This window comes from Giraffa tippelskirchi, chromosome 10, assembly GCF_054371585.1.
Source record: "Giraffa tippelskirchi isolate mGirTip1 chromosome 10, T2T-mGirTip1v1.2.pri, whole genome shotgun sequence".
Lineage (NCBI taxonomy): Eukaryota > Metazoa > Chordata > Mammalia > Artiodactyla > Giraffidae > Giraffa > Giraffa tippelskirchi.
This window is the reverse complement of record NC_137284.1, coordinates 57,127,872-57,139,347: the sequence shown is the minus strand read 5'-3', so window position 1 is coordinate 57,139,347 and position 11,476 is coordinate 57,127,872. Positions and strand designations below refer to the sequence as shown.

General features: G+C 39.7%; 1 protein-coding gene across 5 annotated transcripts in view; it reads right to left on the bottom strand.

Moving 5' to 3' along the window:
* Window positions 1-2,448: 2,448 nt before the first annotated feature.
* AKAP9 (A-kinase anchoring protein 9) overlaps window positions 2,449-11,476 on the bottom strand; it is a 159,575-nt gene continuing 150,547 nt past the window's right edge. For 3 of the 5 annotated variants that reach the window (XM_081531342.1, XM_081531344.1, XM_081531341.1), the window contains 7 exons: window positions 11,255-11,437; window positions 9,809-10,009; window positions 8,459-8,691; window positions 6,592-6,677; window positions 5,081-5,231; window positions 4,103-4,242; window positions 2,449-2,990 (listed from right to left, as the gene is read on the bottom strand). In XM_081531342.1, coding sequence (XP_081387468.1) covers window positions 2,956-2,990; window positions 4,103-4,242; window positions 5,081-5,231; window positions 6,592-6,677; window positions 8,459-8,691; window positions 9,809-10,009; window positions 11,255-11,437 — 1,029 coding nt within the window. In that variant the 3' untranslated portion in view covers window positions 2,449-2,955. The remainder of the gene's footprint in view (window positions 2,991-4,102; window positions 4,243-5,080; window positions 5,232-6,591; window positions 6,678-8,458; window positions 8,692-9,808; window positions 10,010-11,254; window positions 11,438-11,476) is intronic. The other 2 variants (XM_081531343.1, XM_081531345.1) reach the window with 1 other exon arrangement.

Genomic DNA, 11,476 nt, shown 5'->3' with positions numbered 1-11,476 from the left:
ATCACTACTTTGAAATTATGGTATTATAAGTCTGTTAGATCTTATTTCTTTACTCACCACAAAAATTTTTTAAAGTTTGAGTATGTCTATATAATTGGTTTCCTTTGCAACCCTATATACTGTATGTTTTTAAAAACATTATTCTGGGGACTCTCCTGGTGGTCCAGTGGTTAAGACCTCACCTTCCAGTGCAGGGGGTGCAGGCTGGATCCCTGGTTGGGGAGCTAAGATCCCGCATGCCTCGGGGCCGAAAGACCAAAACATAAAACAGAAGCAATACTGTAATAAATTCAAAGATTTTAAAAATGGTCCACATCCAAAGAACATTATTTTTGAGAAGGTATCCACAGTTTCATGAGATTGCTAGAAAGGTTCATGGCACAAAAAAGTTAAAACTCTGTGGTAAGGCTGGTTCATGTTTAGTGAATAGTTATAAGATTTAACAAAATTTAATTTTCAAGTACAGACTAATTATTTAGAAGCATTAACAAGTCTGACTGTGGAGGCCTAATGTTATAAGGATGCTGATGGGCAAACAATGGGAGTGAAACTGATCCGAGTACCTACTCACTCTTTTCTCATTCTCCCTTAAGAGTGGAATCACCTTGAATGGAAAGCTGTGCTTAGCCAAAAAAAGGTTTTACCCATGAGCTCCCCTCTTCAACTGTTTTAGAATACATTTTTAACTTCTAGAACACTTTATTGGAACTTAGCTGCTAATATGGAAAATTTAGGTAATTTGAAATTTCCAAGAATGTAGATTGCCTGTTTGTCTTGATATAAATTGTAAACTATCTAATGTTAAGACAAAATCCTCTGGAAGTTAAGTATCAGATACTACTCTTCTTGCTGTTTTAGTGTGGTGGCCATGTTGTCAGGGATGAGTAGTTTAAAGAAATAACATTGAGATCTCAATTACCTCTATGAGAGCATCTTTGAATTGGATAGCAGGAATGCTGCTTAACTGCTGCACTATGGTTAATAAAATGTAAAATTTTGCATCATCTCTGGGCATGGCTTTGAGGAAACACCTTTGGATACAAATAACCCTAAATTTATATAATCAGGTAAATATGGATTAATCACAAAAATACCCATTTGGCTTCTAAATAACACTGTATGTAGACTTAAAGTTGATACAAAGGCACATAGGAAAACTCTTCCTCGATGTGGAGAAAGAAAAACCCCGGTAATATTTACTTCTAAAATTAGGACAACTTTCTGAATCTCTAAATCCTACATATTTGAGATAAATAATAAGGTGATATGTACTACCATAGGCTGAATGCTTGTGTCTCTCCAGGTTTGTATGTTGAAAGTGAACCCCAATTTGTTGGTATTTGTAAGTGGGGGAGGTGATGAGGTCAAGGGGGGGGTGGAGCTCTCACGAGTGGGATTAGTGCCCTCATAAGAGAGACTTTAGAGATGCCAGATAGCAAATCTGCTCAAATCTGCTGGTGCTTTGATCTTGCACTTTCTAACCTTCAGAACTGTGAGAGATAAATTTCTATTGTTGAATAAACCACTCAGGCTATGGTATTTTGTTATAGCAGCCTGAACAGACTAAGACATGCACTGAAAACTAAAGCTCGTTAAAAATGAAGAAGGTTCTTTTTAGCTGCATCTTGCAGCTTGCAGGGTCTTAGTTCTCTGACCAGGAATTGGCCCTAGACCCTGGGCAGTGAAAGCATAGAGAAAAAATAAAATAATATAAAAATGGGCTTAAAAAAAAGAAGTGAGATCCTAGTATTTATGGAAAGACATAGAAGAGCATTTCTATAGCTTTTAGGCTAGAGATGCTTTATTGATTTTCAATTTTTAAAGTCAAGCTATGGACAAAAACATGGCAGATATGGTGCTTATTGTAAGATACATGGAGATATTAACACCTTTGACACTATGATAGGAAAGTTTGGCTTCAGGAGATTTCATGGGAGGTGGAGCAGGAACCTTAATATCCTCATCTTTTGAACTGGAAAATCAAAAGTTACTATGAAAACTTGGTGAAGAAAAGAAACAGGTTTAAGATAGTCTCTAAAGTTATATAAAAAAAAAAAAAATCACAGCAGACAAAAAAAATTAGCTATAATATCAATATTGAAAGGAAAGGAAGCCCAGTGTTAGAAAATTAAAGGTTAACTGTCTTATTGGAGAGTCAATAGACCATACTGAGTACAATATATCGAGAGTTGATACGTCCAGAACTAAAGGTATTAGCACATACTGGAGCTGTAATTGTTGTCTATCAAAAGAATTAGAAATATCAAGAACTATCCTTGAGTTTAAGGTTGCAGCAGGAAGGATGGGGCAACATTAGCTTTGCATCCTAAGCTCTTGTGAACATTATAATTTGTAGAAGTGAGCATGTGCTGTAAATATAATTTTAATAAAAATGTAATAAAATGTTAAATTATAAAAAAAAATGAAGAAGGTTCAAATACAGTGTAGTTAAAATGGTGAAGTCATTTTTATTTCAGTACTTGACAAAATACCCCATAAAATTCAAAACTTCTACCATTATACAAAAATAGGTCTCTACAAGTGATATTATCTGTCTTCATCACCAGAAGCAAATATATTAGGCAGAAACATGTAACTTCAGTAGCCTTATAAGAAAAGTGCAGGACACCTCAAGCTACACATTCAACTGTATCATAATGCCAAAAGTTTAATCTTTTCACCCATTAGATAAATAACACAATGTTTATAATTTAATCATTTAAATTAGCATTCCACAAATATACATGTAATTGAATGATTATTGTGCATGAATACATACACAGTGCTTATATGTACAAATTCCAGTTTGTTTTCATGTGCTGGCAAGGGCTTTGTATACAATCATAAGCTGTGTTTGCATTGGTCCCAGTGAATATCCACAATACAAAAGCACAAAAGAACCATTGAATTACAAAAGGAAATCTGTTTAAAATCAATTCATGATGTTTCAAAGGATTATCTTCTCATGCCAGCATGAAACTGAGTTGAACCTATAAGACAGGAACAGGATAGTTCAATGATTTCAAATCAGATTGTGACTTAGACTAACTAGTTCATGATGGGCAGAAGATTATTCCCTATCATTAAAAAGAATGCTTTGTTTTCTCCTCAAGAAGTTTTATTCAAACCTGATTGTTTTAAAAAGAGATTTTGAATATATATATTTCAAAGCATCTGTGACCGGCTCCATAGCATGCTGAGTGAGATTAATGTTAAGATTTTCTGTAAAGTGCCCTGCAGGCTGAATGTTCTATATAGAATATTTTGCTCTTCAAAATCTTGTGAAATTTAGATGCTCAAACCAACAAAGTCCAGCTATGATAATAAAAGTTTCCTATAGCAAAAAGTTGTTTGAGTTAGACAATTTCTTATATGAAGAGAGAAACTACTAAAAATAACCAGTGATGAGTCCTATCTATTTTGTGGGAATAGCATAAAAAAGGGTTTCTAATAATAGTTATATATATATATAATATATGTGTGTGTGTGTGTGTGTGTATGAAAATTGACTTAAAGTTCATTAAATTAAAATGGATTCAAAACCTTTGAATCAGGAGTGAACTGAAGACAGGGAAAGAGGTTTTTCTCACAATCCACTTCTAAGAATGAAATTTTGTGTGTGTGTTTTTGAGGAGAAAAAATAAAAGGTCATCCTTACAGTCTTTGGACTGGGATGGGTTCCTCAGATCATACATAAAAGCACAAGGTCGGAGCAAATATTATAGCTGCACTAAGTGATGAAAGAACCTGTGTCTTCCTCTCACCTCCCTATACCTTATCTGCATGCCTCAGAACTGATTTCTTTGGAACAAGTCCTCCAGCAGTCTCTGGAAGCTTCAGAGTATCTGCACATCGGTGCTCATCGTGCATTTCACCTTATCTTCTCAATGGGACGATCAGGGATTTTTGGGGGGAACAGTGGGATCCCGGGTGATAAATCCTGTTTTGTCTTAAATTCCTAAAGTGTAGCCTGATAACTCATGCACTGAACTAGAAAATTTGATTAGCCTAATGAGGATAGTCAAAGAACTTCAAAACAAGAGAGAGTTCCAGGTCTATCTAGCACTGTGGTGCTGCCAATACTTGGTTAAGCTGAGGGTACCTGACTGTACAGTTCCAAGTCGTCTTTGTAGTGCCTCTAGCCGAGTGATATAATCTGTCAGGGCTCTGTCAGGATCATAATTCTGAAGCTGAGAACATGCTAAGGAACCAGGGTTTAAATCAGCTGGAAGGCCTGGGTATCTATGAGATTAAAAAGATGAAGATGAATCCAAATTACTCAGAAACAATGCAAGTAACTCACCAACCTACCTCCACCCTGCCCTCAAAAGAAAGACCACATGTATACTCCCCAATCTATATATATCCCCCCACCTCTGAGTCTGCCATGTGTTAAGGAAAAAACTTGTCAATAAATTCAAAGCAGCCACTAAGTCATCAAAAGAATGTCCAGCACACTGCTGTTGCAGAGAAAATCAATGAAGGCTGCATATGTATAAATGCATCTTCTCCTTCAAGCTTCAGAGATTTTTTTCATAATTCCAAAGACTCAATTTTAGTTAATGCCTTTCTTAATGTCTAGCCACAGCACATATACTGAATAACGCTTGATCAGCTCTGCTTCCTTTACCCCTGGAAACCAGTTACAAATTCAAAAACTATTTTTGGTTCTGGGCATTAGATTATGTAAACAATATATAACTGAAGACATGTTTTGCTATTTCATTGCAAAGAAGTCAAAGCCCTAACAGTGTCCTTCATTCTCTGTTAATTATTAGTATAAGACAGATGCTGAAGCTGAAGCACCAATACTTTGGCCACCTGATGCAAAGAGGTGACTCAATGGAAAAGACCCTAATGCTGGGAAAGACTGGGGAGTAGGAGGATAACGGGCTGACAGAGGATGAGGTGGCTGGATGGCATCACCAACTCAATGGACATGAGTTTAAGCAAACTCCAGGAGATAGTGGAGGACAGGGAAGCCTAGTGTGCTACAGTCTATGAAGTCACAAAGAGTTGGACATGACTTAGTGACTGAACAATAACAACAACATTAGTATAGATTTTATCAAACTCTTACCTATTTTGAAATGGTAAAGGAGACCTTGGATAGTCCAGGTCTGATCTTGAACGATATGCAGTATGTCTCGGTTCTCCATAGAGCTCCAGCCCGCCAGAAGAATGATAAAATGTGTCAGTCTTCTCTGCACCTAAAGTAATCCAAAATGTACCTTGTAAAGAAAAGAAAAATACCAAGCCCTTGAAAAATTTCTACAAAATAGATAAGGTTCAAAAGACTGACTATACTGCACTATACTACACTATCTCCTATTTATAATCATTTTCAATTATTCTTGCTACAGAAATACCAAGAGAAATTGCTAGAGAAACAGTAGTATAGCTTATTTTTTTTTACCTTTGAACATTAGAATTTCTGATAATCTGGAACTATACCTCTAAGAAAATGGAGTATTTTATTTTCTTACTCTATAAGTGAGGAGTATCTGAATGTGTGTGTTATGAGAGAAAAGGCAATGTGGATTAAAAATATTAGACTATTAATGTTATTAATATATATATTAAGTCCTTTTATCACTCTATATTCTACTGACTTTCATTGGAAAAAACTGGAACCACGACAGGCTAACTTACAACACAGAATTCATTATGGTTCAAATTTCAGCTGCTTCAGTATAAGGATGTATGTGTATATGCTCAGTCATGTCTGACTCTTTGTGACCCCAGGGACTGTAGCCCTCCAGGCTCCTCTGTCCATGGAATTCTCCAGGCAAGAATACTGGAGGGGGCTGCCATTCCCTTCTCCAGGGGATCTTCCTGACACAGGGATTGAACCCGCGTCTCCTGCGTTAGTAGGGTGATTCTTTACCCCTGAGCCACCAGGATGCATGTTTCAAAAACACTTCATTTATAGAGTACTAAATATATTTCTTCTGTCTCTGCACAGAAGATGGAAAGGTGGTCTACTACCAGTACATGTCAGGTACGCGGTGTGTCTATAGCTCTGTGCTCCCAGCTTCTGACCTCCTCCTTTTGCCTAAAGTGCTGAAGCCCTAGTGTTTGAGTACAGAGAGAAGGAATTTTAACTTTTATATCACCTGTTGGTAAACTCAGAAACCTGTTTAATATTGCTAAATTGTGAAAACTTCAAATCGAAACTTCCACATAATAGAGTAAGAGCAATCCTGTCTTGAACCAGAGCCTTAAATGCAGCTGAACAAAGAGTGGCCTCTGGAGTTGACTGCTAGGGTTCGATGCTGGCCACCATTTCCTACTGGGTAATTTGCAGCAAATGACAAAAGCTTTCTGTGCCTCAGTTTTTCATCCGTAACTGTGCTTACATCACAGAATTGTGAGAATACATGGAAAAAAGCGGGGCCTAGTGTGAACTAAGTGTGCCATAAAAATCAGCTGTTACTACTCTTCCGAACACCAAGGTCCTCAGCTTTGTTCATTTTAAGGGCTCTGTCTTTGGACAACACAGGTCCCAGAACACATTATTTGGAAGGTATAACATATGCAGTAATTTTAGAGAAATCACCAACATAAGAAAAAATTCTATTTTGACTTCACCTGGATTCAATCCAAAGCCATCCCTGTTAATATTGATGGAGCCAGAACTTGTGACTCGATGCCACCGTCGAACCAAAAATTTCATTCTAAAAAAGATTCCAATGGAAAATTTCACAGAACATCTATAGTGTAAAGAGTATAGACACACATTTTCCACAGAATTCAAATCATACATTTAAATATTAATGCAGATCAAATTTCAATATAATCACGTGGCTAATATTATGCAAATGTCCCCTGGTTTGTGATAAAACTAACTGAAACAGAACGGGGCTTTTCCATGAGGCACAGAGGTCTCCCACTGCCAGTACCACATTCTGGCTTTAGAGGTACATGGGACACAAAGAGACAAAGAGCAAATGTAACAGAAAAGGGAAACTGGATGGGCAAAGAAAGGGTGAGGAAAAATGAAAAGAGGAGGAAAGAATGGAGACTAAGGGCAGAGGAGATGGAAAGAGAACAGAAAGATCCTTAAATTGGCAGTGAGAGCAAGTGGGGAAGCAAGAAGGGTGAGGCCATGTAATCAGGTATGAAATATAGGGCTGGCTTCAAAAGGACGGGGGTGGCTATGTCACAACCCAGCTCTAGCAAGTTGCTGCCTGCCCCATTCTGGCCCCAAGAGCTCATGGAGCCCCAGTTTTGATTTCTTATTCCAACTAGTTTTGAGGCTCGGTTTTTAGGACGGTCAAAATACAACGAACATACAAGAGAAGAAGAAGACCGGGACAGCGTGAAGTCCTTCAACGGTAACTTGCTCTCAAGGAGCGTTCCCGAACCCTTGAAATCCTGCGACCTCTTACTTAGTGCCTCCTGAGTTACGTGCATATTGCTCTGTCCCATGAGAAAGTAAGCTGCCTTCGAGGATTAAGTCTTTTTTCTTTGTGAATGCACCTCCTAGCACTTATAGGCTGTACCAGGTGATGAAGGGAATGAAAGGAAGGAAAGCTCTTTGCTTTCTCCAACCCTCTAATTCTTGTACCAGTGCTGAGAAATACAGAACCAGACAGGAAGCCATCTGGGAGACACAGTCTGCAGGCTGTAAGGCCCTGGCAGTGCGGAGGCCAGCTGAGAAGGGCAGTGAGGAGCTGAAAGACAGCAGATGGTACCCAGCACACAAAAACACTAATACCACCTCTTATTCTGTCTCTGTGGCCTTCTGAGGTACTTGTGAGTAACCTGAATACAATGGGATTGGATACTACTTACAAAAAATGTCCTTTGAGACTGTCTGGCTCCTACAGAAGCAAAGGGAGGGGCAGCAAGGACAAAGTATCGAGGTGTCTGGGTGTATCCAACTAGGTGAGAGGGCAGCGGTAGGCTGGGTCGTCAAGGTAGTCAGATTTCTGACTCCATTTCAACCACATACAGAGTGAGCACTGGAGTGCCTAGCTTGGAGGGGCCAGAAAAGGAGCAACAAAAGCCCCAGCAGAATCCAACACAGACTCAGGCCAGGGATTTCTACAGCTGGACTGTTGGAGGGGCTGTGGTTGTAGTGAAAATGAAGGTATGTCAGCTGAGGTAACTTTTCAAAAAACATTTTTCTCTCTTGTGATCTCTTTTCTTTATATGTCTGAATTAGTTCATGGGCTTATTTAGATAAAAAAAAAGAGAGAGACCACCCAGACCGGATATTCCAGCTGAGTCACTGTCTGGCTGCCTCTGGGAGGGCCCTTTTCGTAGGGTCTGTCTGATATGATGTAAAGTACCTCTCCCTGACTAGAGGATGAAAACCTGCCCCGAAGGAGGCATGTTTTCGCGATGGCAAGTGACTCCTACTGTATGAATACAGGGCACAGGAGGCAGAGCAAAGAGAGAGGACTAAAAATAACTAAGTTTCTCAGAATGCATTTTCTTTCGAGTACTTCACCTGGAAATTGCCATGGACACTCTGACGGCTGACCGGAACCTGGTGAAGCCCTTCGGCCGGTTGGTGATCCCCTCCAGGTCTGTGAAGGCCGGCTGTCCCCCCATGCGGGCCAGCAGAGCCAGGGTGGCCTCCTCACACTCCTGGAACCCACCCAGTAACAGGAGCAGGTATTTCTTCTGATAAATGAGAGCTTTCCGAAAACTTTCTGCCCTCAGGTATTTGCCATAAATTCTCTGTGTTTAAAAGGAAGAAAAACAGAAAGACATTATTCAAACCGTTCTGGAGGGGAAGATAATCTAGACTTTATTTTTAAAAAGTAGCAGGAGTAGAATGGCTGGTACCACATCACTGTTTTCTATTTTACCAGCAAAGTTAAAAGTAAAGGTAAACCTTGATACTTCCACTCCCATTTAGTCAATGACTTTTAGCTCCTATAATCATATTTAATGCAAATATTTTTGTCTTAGCAAAAAAAAAACCTAAGTTTTTTTTAATAGTATAGAGCTACTTTTATTATTATCATCACTTATTTAACTTTTTCAATGTTAATGTTTTCTGTCTCTTTAAGAGTCATAAACTTACATTCATGCCATAGTTGGAATAAATATTACAAACATTTTCTTTTCTTTTTTTTTGGATTTTAACTTAACTGATTAAGGTAGTTGTACTATTAATACAGTATTCATTATGAGTCATGAGAGGCTATTCAGAGGGCTTACCGTTACAGAGCATGATCCTCTAACATTGATAGTAGTGGAGCTTCTATATGGAGTTGGAAAGCTAACTTTCTGTTGCTCTATTAGGGATGAGACTGTGGGAATTGGGACCATGAGCTCAGGGTGCTGCCTCTGTGACCTCTGTGAGCTTAATCTGGTCCCAATCCTGGGCATGCTTTACCACAGTTTTTTTGTGACCAGCTAGAGACCTCATTCGGTGAAGGCAATGGCACCCCACTCCAGTAAGTACTCTTGCCTGGAAAATCCCATGGGTGGAGGGGCCTTATAGGCTGGAGTCCATGGAGTCGCTAAGAGTCGGACACGACTGAGCAACTTCACTTTCACTTTTCACTTTCATGCATTGGAGAAGGAAATGGCAACCCACTCCAGTGTTCTTGCCTGGAGAATCCCAGGGACGGGGGAGCCTGGTGGGCTGCCGTCTACGGGGTCGCACAGAGTTGGACACAACTGAAGCGACTTAGCAGCAGCAGAGACCTCATTCATGACAGACTGAGAGACCACCTCAGTGTGACCTAAAATTCTTTAGTCTGACCATTAGGGTTAGTGAGAGATGAAATAAGGCAAAAGCAGAGGACTGACTTTAGTGTATGTTTAGCTGGAGGATGTCTCTTACCTTTATAGTGGCATGCTCAGAATCAGAGCTCAGATTCTGAAGTAAAGCTTCATTCCTTAGCTCAGCTTTTAGTTTGTACACTTCAGCTTCTGCCCTCTTCAAGGATTTCTGGAGAGCCAGTTTTTCTCTGTTCCAGACTTCTTTTTCTGAGGTGATGATGGCTTCAATGTTGGGGCCACCACTGAGTGAAAACCTAGAAGACTGCAGAGGCCAGAGCCTACTTATGTGATTTTAAAGAACAAGTCTCTGAAGAAAAATCTGAATTTAACTTATTAAAGGTATCCCTATGGGCAATATAGAGTAGTATTCAGCTTTCCAACCTCAGATGGAGAAGTTCAAAGCCAATCTCAACTGACATTAGGAGGCTCAGATGGTAAAGAATATGCCTGCAGTGCGGGAGAGCTGGGTTCAATCCCTGAGTCAGGAAGATCCCCTGAGACGGGAATGGCAACTGCTGTATTCTTGCCTGGAGAATTCCATGGACAGAGGAGCTTGAAGGGCTACAGTCCATGGAGTCGCAAAGAGTTGAACATGACAGAGCGACTAATAGAACAACATTAACTTTTAAGTTTATGGCCTTGCTGAGGAGATTAACTTCACAACTAAAAATCCCTATGAACGCCCGGACCCAGAGATGTTTAGGTTAGTAGAGCATTCAACTAAAAAAGTCCATAGTCTTTTTTTTGGCTGCGCCATAGGGCCTGAGAGATCTTCAGTTTCCTGACCAGGGACTGGACCTGGGCCATGGCAGTGAAAGCACCAAGTGCTGACCACTGGACTGCCAGAGAATTCCTTCTGTTGTTGTTTTTTGGGGGTAGACTTTCAAAATGGACCATCTGGGTCCAAATGTTGAGCCTGTTCCAAAAGTACTACACTGGAAAAGTAGGGGGAAAATCCAGCATATACACAGGGAAGCAGGTTTCTGCAGAAGCTGTGTGGATGTGTTACCGTGTGTCTGACCACAAAGCCAGTCTTACAGGTCTTTCCTGTCTTCATACTGATGGTAACAGAGCTGGCAATTTAGTACTTTATAGTTTTTAAATGGGAAAAATTAAAATAAATTCCCAAAGTAGTTTATTAGACTGAAATCCGCAATTTAATAGCATTTTCACTTGAGCTGTGAACACAATGAGTGATAAATAATCGACAAGAACAGGCAGAACACACATTCGAACACTTCTTCACATGTGTCTGCAACTGGCCCATAGGTAGGAAGTTACCCGGCTTTGAAGATAAATGTGTCTTGGTTTGACTACTGACCTCAGTGTTCTCATGTGCAAGGCTGGGTGTATATTAGACATTCTGAACATACACAACCCAGAATCTGGCAGAGAAGATTCCCGATAAATAAATAAATAAACAGCTACTATGATTCCTATAAAATTTTCTAATGATCCTACTACAAATCAAATGCTAAGTATGCAGCCATGATAAAAACAGACGTACGTAATCTCTGCCAGCTCCTGCCTGTCGATACCATCTGATTTGCTCCTCCAGCTTCATAACCATGTTTCTTAAATCATTCTTTTCTTCAGTCAGTTGGCTGATATGTCCCGTCAGCTCCGTATTTTGTCTTAGCAGTCTTTCAGTTAATGAGCCACAAGAAGTACCTGGGGACATTAAGGTAGGCTAAAAGACAAAATGGCGTAAGGTCATACGAGCGCAAAT